This window comes from Pithys albifrons, chromosome 8, assembly GCF_047495875.1.
Source record: "Pithys albifrons albifrons isolate INPA30051 chromosome 8, PitAlb_v1, whole genome shotgun sequence".
Taxonomy (NCBI): Eukaryota; Metazoa; Chordata; class Aves; order Passeriformes; family Thamnophilidae; genus Pithys; species Pithys albifrons.
The window spans coordinates 1,794,927-1,808,830 of NC_092465.1; the positions used below are offsets into that span (position 1 = coordinate 1,794,927).

Here is a 13,904-nt window from a genome sequence, read left to right on the forward strand (position 1 = left end):
TCAGGTTCAAACTCCTGTTCATTGTTGGTGTTCAGGTTTGCTCCTTCTCAGACGTTGTGAGTGTTCTTTTAATTCTTGGTGTTTCACCTCAGTGTTGGTGTTTAATTCTTACTTCTTTCTGGACATTTCGGAGTGGGGGCTGTTCTGCTCAGGAAGGGATGGCTGTTCTCTGGGATCTGGAGGAGATGAGGCTGAATTTAATGTAAATAAATCACATTGTCACAGAATATTTAGGGCTGGAAGGGCCTGTGGAGACCAGGCCAGTCTCACCTGGCGCAGGTGGCTTTGGGATGTCTCCTGGGCAGCTGTTCCAGCGCTCTGCCACCTCCGTGCAATGAGATCCTCACGCCGAGATGGAAAACTCTTTAATTTAATTTAATTTATAGCCATTGCTCCCCTTACTGTCACTGGGCACCGCCAGATCTTGGCACCGTCCTCCTGGCCTTTCAGCTGTTCAGATGCATTCCTGAGGGCCCCTCGCAGTCGTCTCGGCTAAGCAGATATCATATGATCGTAAATCAGATATTTTATCGGTCAAACAGGTATGTTTTGTTGTAAATAACTAACGCGGCGCCGCCGGAGGGCTCAGCGCCCGCCGCCATCCCCGCCGCGGGGCGGCGCCAACGAGCAGCGCCGCCGGAGGCCGCGGCGCGTCTCAGCCAATGGCGAAGCGGCGGCGGCGCGTGCCAGCCAATGGGGAGGCGGCGTTGGCGCGGCGCAGCCAATGGGGCGCGGCGGCGCGGCGGGCGGGAAGGCGCGGGGCGGGCGGCGGAGGCGGCGCCGGTGCCGCCGCAGCGCTGGGAGGGCAGCCCGGCCCCGCCGCCTCGCCGCTCCGCTGCCGTGCGCCCCGCGCCGCCCAACGCGCTCCCCATGTACGACAACCTGTACCTGCACGGCTTTGAAGACTCGGAGGCGGTGAGTGCCGCGGGGCGCGTGTGGCGGCGGGGGCCAGGTGTCCCCGCCGGGCGGGCAGGGCTGGCGCGGGGCCTGGGCAGTGAGAGCCTCGCACAGCGCGGCTGGGGCAGCTCGGAGCCCCCCGCGGCACCGGGAGCGCTGCCCGGGGGGTGTTCGGCCCCTCCGGGACACGGCCACGCTGCTCGGTGTGTCACAGCCCGCTGTTACATAAGGCGGTGTGCCCAGCTCGTCAGACACACCGGGGAGCACAGAAAGCGGAGGGTTCGGCAGAGCAGCCGTGCGGGGGTGTCCCCGCAGAGCCTGGCCCTGCCCAGGGGGGTCTCCTGCCGGGGCTGGAAGTGCAGCCCCTCTACGTGTTGCCTCCCGTACCAGCAACTTGTTTGGGCATCCCTTTCTTTCAGGGATACGGGAACAGCAGCTGAGCAGCACTGGAAGCAACGCAGTGCACCATGTTGGGAGAAAACCTGTGTTTTTCAGACCTGTGTGTCTGGAGTGTTTGAGGGTTGTGTTTTTTAGAATTCCAGAGTGGCTGGGGTTGGAAGGGATTGTAAAGGCTGTCTCGTTCCTTGGGCAGGGACAACACTTTCCATCGGACCAGATTGCACCAAGCCCCATCCAGACTGACCTTGGACACTTCCAGGGATGGGGGAATTCTTTGGGTCAGTTGAGGAATTCCTGCCCTTTTGGTGGGTGTGTGTTGATTTGTGTTTCGTGTTTTCTCTCTCGCTGCTGCTGCTCCCAGGCTGCCATGCCAAGTGTATATGAGTGTGTTGGTTCCTTCTGAGAAGTGTTTTGGGATCCAACTGGATGTTTCTGTAAACCAGGCAAAGCGTGAATTCCTGGGAGCTGTTCTCAGATCCTGAGTGTGTCTTGTGCTGGTATAATGTCTTTCAGCAAAGTTTAAATATGTTCTTAAGAAGACAAAAACACGGTAGTAGGGCTAAGAAAAAGGAGTTGGTTAATAGGGGTTGGTGCAGAAGAAATGTATTACCTATAAAAGTTCATGAGAACACTGATAAATGTGTACTGGGATTTAAAGATGCTCCTGAGATGCTCAGTCCTGTGTATTCCCAGAATCCCAGGGGACTGGAAAGGACCTCTGGACATCACCCAGTCCAACCCAACCAAGGCAGGGTCACCTGGAGCAGGTGACACAGGACCCCAGGAGGGTTTGGGAGAATCCACATCCTCCCTTGGCAGCTCTCCCAGGGCTGTGCCACCCTCATGGCAAGTTCTTTTCCAGGTTGAGGTGGAACTTGTGTTTTAGTTTAAATTTCCTTCAAGCCCCACCGATCTCTTCCAAGAACAGTATTTGGGAAAAGCAGTTTTAATGGTGGCAGAGACCCACCTGTACACAAGCATCTGCATTAGGATCTGTGCTGGAAGGGTCATGCAAGAGAAGAGAGGAGCCAGGGCTTTGAAAGGATGGGGATGAAGGAATCACTGCCAGGTTCCTTAACACTCCCTTCAGTTGTTCATTATTCTGCTGTTTACAGCTTTGGTAATTTTACAGGCTCTCATTAATTGAGAATGTTATTGAATAAACTTCATTTCCAGAATCACGGGAATATGTGAGAATTTCATTCTCATAAACAAAAAAAACCCCACCCAAACCCTGAAAGCAATTTGGGTCTTGCAGTCACATGGAAGAGCCAGAGGCCATAAACCATAAAGGCGGGGGCACAAAGCAGTTCAAATTCCCCAGGTGTTTGTTTGCTTTGTGCTCCTGAACCACTTGCTTAAACCATTGTCCCTTATTATTCCAGCTCCTGACTCAGGGATGGGGAATGCCCGCTGGGACAATGTGCAGGCAAACAGGGACAGGATGGCTCACAGGAGGGTTCCCTTCAGCCAGGGAGAGCCCCGAGGTGGAATTAATGCAGAGCACAACAAAAAGGATATTGAGGGGCTGGAGCGAGTCCAGACAAGAGCAACGAGGCTGGAGAAGGGACTGGATGTGGCACTGAGTGGCCTCTGAAACACCTCCAGGGACAGAGAATCCACCATGTCTTGATCCAACCCCACTGTGATCACCAGCCCAGGGCACTCTGTGCCAGAGTGATCACAGTGGGGTTGGATCAAGGTTGGATTTGATGATCTCAGAGGTCTCTTCCAACTCAACTGAGAAGAGCAACAAGGCTGGAGAAGGGACTGGAGCACAAGTGCTGTGGGGAGAGGCTGAGGGAGCTGGGGGTGTTCAGCCTGGAGAAGAGGAGGCTCAGAGGTGACCTCAGCACTGTCTGGAACTGCCTGAAGGGAAGTTCTGGCCAGCTGGGGGTTGGTCTCTTCTCCCAGGCACTCAGCAATAGGACAAGGGGGCACGATGGGCTCAAGCTCTGCCAGGGGAAATTGAAGTTGGAGAGCAGAAAGAAATTCTTTGCAGAGAGAGTGCTCAGGGATTGGAATGGGCTGCCCAGAGAGGGGGTGGATTCCCCATCCCTGGAGGTTTTTCAACTGAGCTTGGCCGTGGCACTGAGTGCCATGATCTGGTAAAGGGACTGGAGTTGGCCCAAGGGTTGGACTTGATGATCTCAGAGGGCTTTTCCAACCCAATCCATTCCATCATTCTATGGATGTGGCACTGAGCGAGAAGCCACCATGTCTTGATCCAACCCCACTGTGATCACCAGCCCAGGGCACTCCGTGCCCTGGGCTGGTGATCACAGTGGGGTTGGATCAAGGGTTGGACTTGCTGATCTCGAAGGTCTTTTCCAACCCTATCCATTCTATGATTGTGTGATTCTAAATCCGGGGCAGAATTGCTGTTCCCTGCGGGGGAGAGCAGAGAACTGAGAGCGCGCAGCGATGAAAGGAAGGGCCTCGCTATTGTTGTGGTGTCGGACCTGGAAGGCTCATCCCGACTGACTGTGCTGCTCCTTCCTCCCCTGGAGCGCCGGGAGCTGGGAGGGAGCTCGTGCTAATTGCGGTGCTGCCAGCACGGAATAAAGCACAGCACATGAGTCATTAGCACAGAAGGGCTGCCTGGAGTGGGCATTTGCCCTGGCAAAGCCCAGCCAGCCCCTGTGTGCTTTAACTGGCACTAAGGAAGGAGGAGGGAGCCATCAGCAAACACGATCCCTCTAGAAAAGGGCTGTAAAATTCATAGCTCATTTCTCCTGGTAGAGAATGTACAGATGAACTGCTCAGAGAACAGCAGAAACAAGCAGGTGAAATGTTCCTGCTAAAAGCAGCAACAAACATGGCATTTGTTAACAGATCTAGGGATGGTTTTTTGGAATGGCAGCTTTTATAGCAGGTTTGTGTGTGTGCATGGCTGTGAAACATGGAAAATACAGTTTGTATTGACTATACTTGAAGAAATGAGTGTGTGCACGGCATTACAATCCCTTACAAGCTGGGATCATTAATGTGAAGTAGATGATGCTCTTTGAAGGAGGAAAATCACACTGTTGAAGCTGAGAAAAACTGCCAGTGGTTGTAGACAAAAGGTGGTTCCCACATTTAGGAAAAGAGGTGCAGGGATATGGAAGCAAACAACTTCTGCAGGGACCAGTGTCCTTGTCAGGAACACGGAAAGGCAGATGGAAAGAGCATGACTGTAGAGGAAAACACCTTCCCAGGGAAGATTTTTGCCTGTTTGTTGCCTTGCCCTGTGATTTTTGTGGCTTTTTTTGTGCTTTGGGTAGTTCTGAGGGTCACCCTTTTGGGAATCAGAGCTGTGTAAGGAAGTATTTCACATACTTGATAATGGGAGTGTAGGACATAAAGGCCCATCAGCACAGGGGCTTAAGCCAGTGAGGTCCATTTGGTAAGCAAATAATGAGATATTCCTGTTTTATCTCCCAGGTGTGTGAGGTGGGCAGGGGTCTGAATGCTGCTCTCCAGGCCAGGCCAGGGGGTCCCAGTGCTCTTTGGTTTCAGGAGAGACTCCATCTCCTTCAGAAACAAATTCAGTGACACCTTCCCATAAGAAATCACCTTTTTTTTTCTGTGAAATTACATTTCTATTAAAGCAGCATTTCATTAAAAAATTACCTTCAGGAATTAGCAACAAGTAGAGTCCTTCCCAGCCCCTGGAAGCGATGGGGAATGACACCTGCCTCAGGTCAGCGTGTTTTACACCTGCAGAACTGTCAGAACAATCCCTTTTGGGTTGTTTGCTTATATTTATCCCTCCAGAGCCACACCCGAGCACGCAGAACACCCTCCTCGCCTCCCAGGTGCGAGCTCAGGGCCTGTCGGCACGGGAGAGGTTTGTCTGTGCACTTGGAAGGGTTATCGGGGCGGGGGCAGTGGCTGCCTCTGGATGGGGGGTCCGGGCGGGCTCTGCGCAGAGCGGGGACGGGGCTGGGACCGGCGGGGAGTGGGCTGGGACGGGGCTGGGACCGGCGGGGACGGGGCTGGACCGGCGGGGAGTGGGCTGGGACCGGCGGGGACGGGGCTGGGACCGGCGGGGACGGGGCTGGGACCGGCGGGGACGGGGCTGGGACCGGCAGGGACTGGTGTGGGAGGGCTGGGACCGGCGGGGCGGGGCCGGGACCGGCGGGGAGTGGGCCGGGACCGGCGGGGAGTGGGCCGGGACCGGCGGGGGCTGGTGTGGGAGGGCTGGGACCGGCGGGGACGGGGCTAGTATCACCAGGGGCTGGGCTGGGAGGGCTGGGACCGGCGGGGACGGGGCTGGGACCGGCGGGGAGTGGGCTGGGACCGGCGGGGAGTGGGCTGGGACCGGCGGGGAGTGGGCTGGGACCGGCAGGGACGGGGCTGGGACCGGCGGGGACGGGGCTGAGACCGGCAGGGGCTGGTGTGGGAGGGCTGGGACCGGCGGGGACGGGGCTGGGATCGGCGGGGAGTGGGCTGGGACCGGCAGGGACGGGGCTGGTATCACCAGGGGCTGGGCTGGGAGGGCTGGGACCGGCAGGGGCTGGGCTGGGATCACCAAGGGCTGGGACCGGCAGGGGCTGGTGTGGGAGGCCTGGGGAGCCTGGGAAGGTGCCAGGGAGGCAGGGTGCCAGCGCTGAGGAGAGCTGGGGACAGCCTGTGACACTCACCCCATGCCTCCCTGCTCAGCAGTGCCAGTGCTCCCCAGCCAGGCCAGCCCCGTCTTCCTCCCTCTTCCTCCCTCTTCCTCCCTCTTCCTCCCTCTTCCTCCCTCTTCCTCCCTCTTCCTCCCTCTTCCTCCCTCTTCCTCCCTCTTCCTCCCTCTTCCTCCCTCTTCCTCCCTCTTCCTCCCTCTTCCTCCCTCTTCCTCCCTCTTCCTCCCTCTTCCTCCCTCTTCCTCCCTCTTCCTCCCTCTTCCTCCCTCTTCCTCCCTCTTCCTCCCTCTTCCTCCCTCTTCCTCCTCCTCGGGCTGGCCAGTTCACTCAGGCCTTCCTCTTCCTCCAGGGCTTGGGGCTGGCAGGTTCATCTTTAGGTGTGGGTCGGATTTCCGTGTCATCTTGGATCCCTAAAGGAGGTGGAAACGTGGCTTTGCTTGCCCCGTGCATCCCTGTTGTAGTAGATTTTTTTTTAGTAACTGCTTTTACCTCTTTGCTTTTGATCCAGCACAGCCTCGTTGTGCTGAGGCTTTTTCTTTTCTAGGCTCCTCTTAGCTGTGTGACCTGCTGCTAACCCCGTCTGGCTTCCCTCAGGCAGTTCCCATCCCGGCATCCACAGCCTCCCTCCTGCTGCCGGGACCAGAGCCCTTCAGCAGGGAGGGAGGGCTTTGCTGTCCTGCTGTGCCAGCCAGGGTGGTGCCCCTCAGTGTGAGGTGCTGTGCCAGCCAGTATGGTGCCCCTCAGTCAGCCAGAGGTGCTGTGCCAGCCAGGATGGTGCCCCTCAGTGTGAGGTGCTGTGCCAGCCAGGATGGTGCCCCTCAGTCAGCCAGAGGTGCTGTGCCAGCCAGGATGGTGCCCCTCAGTGTGAGGTGCTGTGCCAGCCAGGATGGTGCCCCTCAGTCAGCCAGAGGTGCTGTGCCAGCCAGGATGGTGCCCCTCAGTCAGCCAGAGGTGCTGTGCCAGCCAGGGTGGTGCCCCTCAGTGTGAGGTGCTGTGCCAGCCAGGATGGTGCCCCTCAGTGTGAGGTGCTGTGCCAGCCAGGATGGTGCCCCTCAGTCAGTGTGGGGTGCTGTGCCAGCCAGGATGGTGCCCCTCAGTCAGTGTGGGGTGCTGTGCCAGCCAGGATGGTGCCCCTCAGTGTGAGGAAGGGAAGTTTATACACAAATATTGGTTGGATTTCTGTCTGGTGCCTGTGGTGGCTGAAGCAGAAGCAAAGGTGGGCTTTGCTTGCTCTGTGTATCTTCTCACTCGTTGTAGGGTGAGTAACAAATAATCAAATGTGTATTTAGGAGTGTTTTCCATCTGCCTCTGGAGGGATTGTGGACTGGGGTTTGTAACCAGGACCAAACTCCACCCAGTTTGCAGATAAAAACTGGGACTTTCCGTGAGGTTTGAGGGGTTTGGTGGTTATTTGGCCCATCACATCCACAGGTCCCTGCTGAGGTTTTCAGGCTGAGGACCGAAGGTTGATAGTTGAGATCTGAGGCTCATCCCTCATGGCTTGGTGGATTTTACAGGCCCCTATCCCAGGTTGCTCCGAGTCTCCTCCAGCCTGGCCATGGACACTTCCAGCCACAGCTCTCTGGGAACCTGTGCCAGGGTCTGCCCGGCCTCACAGCCAGGGGTTGAGCAGGGGATGTGTGAGCTGGGAGAACAGTGTTGGGGTGCTGGGGACACCCAGCTTGTCTTCAAGGAAAACTGTTCTTTGTTCCTCTGTCCCAATGAGTTCAGTGTTCTAACAATCCAGAAAGGATGAGGAATGTCAGGACCTGGTCCTGCAGGATCCTTGGCCTACCCACTCACCCACTTGCTGTTTGCATATGGGGGAGTTTTAGTTTGAATTGTGCTCTAAAGTCTGCCCTAACTCAGGAAGTAACATTTTCTGATACAAAGGGATTATTCTCTGCCCGTTCTGGCTTCTGAATTCTCATGGAGATTTGACTTCTGCATGGTCAGAGCATGTGTGTGTTCCTGACAGCTTCCAATCTATTTTCATTTCCATTAGTCCTTAATAGGCTGCCTTGACTAATGAATCATCAGCTGCCTGACATTTGTCTTGTGTAGAAATTGCTGCCTGACAGGTGGGACAGTTGGTTTCTTTGGGGGTTTGACTGGGTGTTTTTGCTTAGATTTTCCTACTAAAATCCTACTACTACAACATTAACTATCCTTGCCATGTGTTGTGCTCATGTGAAAATGGTTTTCTATCTGACTCAGATCTTGTTTGTTAAATGTAACATTATTTTATAGTATAGTAGTCAAATAAAACTTTGGGTACGAATCATAAATCATTTTTATAAATTGCTTCTTGCTGTTTCCATAGAGGTACTTTTTTATACCAAAATACATTGTAATGCAAAAAAAAAAAAGAGAGAAGAGCTTCAAGTCATCTAAAGGACAAAGTGAGGAATAGGTGAGTGTTTGCAGTTCCAGCTGCAGGTCAGAGCTCACCTGATGGGACAGTTTGGGGTTGGTAATGGTGTGTGTGCTTAGCTATGGCTTTGTCCTGCTTTTGGATCCCTTCTGGGTTGCTCCTGGCTGACCAGGGAGTGCAGCCAGAACCCAAGGCCTCCTCTCAGCTGTGCTGCTCCTGCTCCCAGAACTGCCCAGGGCTCAGGGAAATGCTGCTGGTGGGAAGCAAGAGCAGCCAGAACCCAAGGCCTCCTCTCAGCTGTGCTGCTCCTGCTCCCAGAACTGCCCAGGGCTCAGGGAAATGCTGCTGGTGCAAAGCAAGAGCAGCCAGAACCCAAGGCCTCCTCTCAGCTGTGCTGCTCCTGCTCCCAGAACTGCCCAGGGCTCAGGGAAATGCTGCTGGTGCAAAGCAAGAGCAGCCAGAACCCAAGGCCTCCTCTCAGCTGTGCTGCTCCTGCTCCCAGAACTGCCCAGGACTCACAGAAATGCTGCTGGTGGGAAGCAAGAGCAGCCAGAACCCAAGGCCTCCTCTCAGCTGTGCTGCTCCTACTCCCAGAACTGCCCAGGGCTCACAGAAATGCTGCTGGTGGGAAGCAAGAGCAGCCAGAACCCAAGGCCTTCTCTCAGCTGTGCTGCTCCTGCTCCCCAAACTGCCCAGGGCTCACAGAAATGCTGCTGGTGGGAAGCAAGAGCAGCCAGAACCCAAGGCCTCCCCACAACTCTGCTGCTCCTGCTCCCCAAACTCTCCAGGGCTCAGGGAAATGCTGCTGGTGGGAAGCAAGAGCAGCCAGAACCCAAGGCCTCCTCTCAGCTGTGCTGCTCCTGCTCCCAGAACTGCCCAGGGCTCAGGGAAATTCTGCTGGTGGGAACAAGAGCAGCCAGAACCCAAGGCCTCCCCACAGCTGTGCTGCTCCTGCTCCCAGAACTGCCCAGGGCTCAGGGAAAGCAAGAGCAGCTCTGCCTGGGCTCAAGGGCACTGGAGGGAGCAGTGTGGCTCTGGGTGCTGAATACACATCAGAGGAATAATAAATAACAAGGGGAGAAGCTTAACCCAGGATTTGTTGGTGTCATGGCTTGCCTCCCTATCTCCCTAAAACATGTTCTGCTCGGGAGCTCCTGAGCTGTTGGATGTTTTCCCTTTGAGTGTTCATTTATAGAGATAGTAGAGCCTGGCTTTAAAAATCAGCAGAAATGCAGATTACTTTACAAACAGGACAAGGCTGACAAGTGTTCCTGGTCATTTGGAATCCGGTAATTAATTCCAAGATGTCACTTGGCTGGCTGAGTGCTGAGTTCCGTAGGGATCGCAGGTGGTGTCAAGATTTGCTTGCAAACTCTCCTTGTAATTTTCCACAGTGTGTTGTCACTGATTTTGATGCCAAAAGTGAACTGTTTGCAGTTCCTGAGTGCCTCGTGTTGCCACGTCCCTCCCTTCTTTCCGTGTCTCAGCCCTTCAGGGGCGGTGTGGGGGCACAGTGAGCAGGTGAACAGCCTGGCAGTGGCTTTTCCAGGCATTTTCCCTCTTCCACGGGAGGTTCCATTGCTGCTGGGCATCTTTTCTCTTCCCTCGTGCCATCTTTCAGGTCATGGAGCTGTCTATGCATGCCAAGTGAACTTCCTGCCTGCCAGTCTGAGGGGAACTGTTTGGGAGGGTGATTGAGAGGGAACCAAAGGAAAGACAGACTGGTCTGGAGCTCCATTAAAGCTTCCCAGTCCATCCATGGAGCACTGGTTTGTGTGACTGGGCATCCAGAGGGGTTTCTTCTCTGGGAAAAAGGCACAAGAGCAGCTCTTGGAAAAGGAGAGGTGGGTGGGTTGGAGGAGAGAGCCAAGCACAGGCAGCCAGTGGAGTTCAGGGTGTGCCAGATAACTCTGGGGCCTCCTCTTTCTCTGCATCTTCCCTTCCCTTTCCTTCCTCCAAGGCTCTGCCTTGGCTGGTTCCTCACAGATTCCCTCAAGAGCTGCTGGGTTTGTGCCTGTAGATACACAAATATGTATTTAAGGGGTTGGGCTCAGGAGGGCCCTTCCCACCTCAGCCATTCCTTTGCTCCAGGAGGATTTCAGAGCAGAAAGGGAGGCTGGGGGGGGTTCTGTCCCACTGACTCTGCCTTGTGCCCACCTATCTTTGTCTGCCCCACTGAGCAGGGAAACTGGACTTCCCATTTGGAGCATTACCCAGATATCCAGAGCCAGCCCAGCTTTTCCAGGGGTGCCTGACCCTGTGCACACACAGTGCAGGATGTGAATGTGCCTTGCCTGTTTCTCTCCAAAGCCTTGTCAGAAAGGGTTTGAAGTGCCCTGAGGAAAGGACTCTGGAGGAGCAGTGGGGCTGCAGGCTCTGCTTTGCCCCTGAGGAGGGTTTCAATTTTCACAAGGACCTGGAAAAGAAAACCCCAGGAGAAGGGGGACAAAGGGCTGCTCTCCTCTTTTGTTTTGTTTTCCTACAAAGTCACACAGTGCCAAGGCTGTGTGAGTTACAGCAGTGGAGCTCTTTGATTGTGCAGCTTCCCCAGCATGGGAATGGCAGTGCTTTGATTTATTACAGCAACATGGGAGAAATCAGGAGGAAAAATACTCCCCATCGTCTTGCTGAGTACTGAAGTGGTGAAGAGTGTCTGAAGGAGCTGCTAACACTTCATACAAAACTTCACAAGCCTTTCTATTTTGAGAGAGTTGTGCTTATACCAAATATATTTTCTCTGTGAGTCCTCCCAGGGCTTTTTTCCGTGCTGGGACATTTCCCTGCAGATCAGCTCTGGTGCTGCTCAGCTCTTTGGTGCTTTCTGCTCCCTCCCCTGGGCTGTGTGTCCTTGGGACAGAGACATCACAGTGGCTGCACTATCAGAAATGTCCTGATTCCCTGGGAAATGTGTTGCTGTGGAAGCTGTGCTGGGTGCCCTGGGGTGTGTGAGGCTGGAGGGTTTGTTCTTCAGAGTAACCACGGCCATTATGGCCAGAAAGTTTCATGATCAGCTCAGTTGGTGGAAACTTGGCTGTAACAATGCCAAGGTCATGGGTTCAATCCCCTGTGTGGGCCATTGACTGAAGAGTTGGACTCGATGGTCCTTGTGGGTCCTCCCAACTCAGAATAGTCTGGGATTCTGGGATAGAGAGAGAGATGGATGGATGGATGGATGGATGGATGGATGGATGGATGGATGGATGGATGGATGGATGGATGGAGGGGTGGATGGAGGGGTGGATGGATGGATGGATGGATAGATGAGCTCAGTTGGTTAAAACTTGGTTGTAACAATGCCAAGGTCATGGGTTCAATCCCCTGTGTGGGCCATTGACTGAAGAGTTGGACTCGATGGTCCTTGTGGGTCCTTCCAACTCAGAATAGTCTGGGATTCTGGGATAGAGAGATGGGTGGATGGATGGATGGATGGATGGATGGATGGATGGATAGATGAGCTCAGTTGGTTAAAACTTGGCTGTAACAATGCCAAGGTCATGGGTTCAATCCCCTGTGTGGGCCATTGACTGAAGAGTTGGACTCGATGGTCCTTGTGGGTCCTTCCAACTCAGAACAGTCTGGGATTCTGTGAATCTGACTTTAATAAAGGAGCCCTTTGCACCTCTCCCCTCATGGGATGAGCTCCAGGGTGGCCAAGACTCCCTCCTCATTCCCTGGCCTGTTAGTTCAAACTTTATCACAACCTTTCATCCCTTAATCTCTTACAATAAAATTCCATTTCTGATGCTTGTCCCCCTGTGCTTTGTGCACCTCTCCTTTCCATGCAGGGTTTCCTGGCAATGTTTTGAAGCCCCATTCCTGCTGTGAGTGGTGTATTCCCTGGAGAATGTGGATCTCTCTTGCCTGGGTAAACAGTGTGTTGTGACAAACCACCAGTTAATCTCTGCTAAAATACAGAGGTCATGACATACCCTGATAACATCCCATCACCAATTAGTGGTGATCTCCTCAGGTTCTGACAGAACAAAGATCAGTCTTGGGCAGGGATGTCTCAGTGATGACCAATCCAGGGACAATCCCAAGGGAAAGCCCCCAGCTGGTGTTCTCAGCTGCCCCACCAAGGCCATCCTTGCTGGATTCCTGCAAGGTTTGGTTCTTTAAATCTGCATGACCTCCCTAATCCACACTTGCACTGAAGGGTGTTCCTGACATGTCTGTTTGAACAAGAAAAGCAGCCAGAATTAATTCAAAATATGTCACTTTTCAAAGTTTCTGACGAGGTGTGAGGAGCAGCTTCATCCCCCTCCTGCTGCTATTTGAGTTAAATGTTCTCAAGATGTTTTTGTGCACCACAAACCAGGAGTATTGGAACTCTGCACTTGTGATTGAGCTCTTGTTAGAAAGTGAACGGGATATTGGCAGATGGAAAATCAGAGAAATGACTTTTGCTTTGCCTCCCTGCACTTTCCCATGCTAATTCCAGCTGTTCTTTTTCCCATGCTGCCCCAAGGAGCAGAGTGGTGGTGAATGGGATATGACAGTGCTGAACAGCTCCTGTGTCACCCCCTTAAACAATATTTCCCTTTAATAGATCAGGTCTGCTCTGTGTAGACACACAGGCTGAGTGGGAGTTTGGGAGGAACGGAGCCACAGGCTGGAATATTTCCTGCTACACATGGAAAATCCATGCCCTGGTGGTGGATGGAATTGAGAAGCTGACTTGGGCCTTGAAACGTGCCATGGGATGTCATTTCAGTGCTGATGCTGCAGATGGTTTGTCTGTTGGAATGTCTGAGAGCCTTGTTAATTTTTTAGCTTCATTGCTCTGAATATGTCACACAGGAATGTTTTCTTTTTGCTGGATCAGAATCAAAATTTGTAGAATCCCAGAATAGGTTGGAAGGGACAATAAATCTCCACTATCCCAGGTTGCCCCAACCCCATCCAGCCTGGCCTTGGACACTTCCAGGGATGGGCCATCCACAATTCCTCTGGGCAATGCTTGGATATAACACACAGACCATCCTGTTTCCTTGTTGTCTGCAGGAGGGGGTGTCAGTTCCTGCCATTTCTTATTCAGGTTTTATGTCCAAGTGGTACCTGCTGAGAGGGAAGAGGCATTCAGAGGGTTGTAACTTTGCACAGATATTTTGTGTCTTCCTTCATAAGCAAGAATTTAATTTATAAAATATGTATGAGCTCTATTTGGCATCAGAATTGGATGTTTTACATTCCTCAACAGGAATTGGATATTCATAAAGCTTGTCTGCCTTTCTTCTGCACGGTCTGATCTCTTGCAATCCCAGTTGTTTCCTCAGAGTAACAGCCACAAGGACATAAATAAATACAAGCACTGCAGTGTTGTTTGGCTGAAAACTGATGAGTGGAGAGGTCTGGCTGAAGGCATCACAGCTCTTCAGGCTGCTTTTGCTGAACATTTTCAAACCTGTCTGGCCTAAATAGAAACCACACATGCCCTTACATCTGCAATTTGGGGCCAGAACTGAAGGGAGGGATAAAACCAAGCCTCGTTTTCAGTGGAGCTGGGTTGATGTATTTCAGTGAAGTGCAGCCCAAAAGTCCTGATTCCTGCTCTTTTCTTTTAGCTGTTAAATAATTCCTTCCTTTCCCTCTTCACCCAACTGCAGTTGCTGCATTACTTG

The 13,904-nt window shown here is 53.4% G+C and overlaps 1 protein-coding gene across 8 annotated transcripts in view; it reads left to right on the top strand.

Annotated features, from left to right (window-relative positions):
- The window catches only part of CACNB4 (calcium voltage-gated channel auxiliary subunit beta 4), a 94,069-nt gene that overhangs the window by 33,133 nt on the left and 47,032 nt on the right, over positions 1-13,904 (top strand). Inside the window, exon 1 of one of the 8 annotated variants that reach the window (XM_071561746.1) lies at positions 760-915. The exons of the other annotated variants lie outside the window; for them this stretch is intronic. Coding sequence (XP_071417847.1) covers positions 871-915 — 45 coding nt within the window. The 5' untranslated portion in view covers positions 760-870. Of the gene's footprint in view, positions 1-759; positions 916-13,904 lie in introns of those variants that run through there. 8 annotated transcript variants of the gene reach the window in all.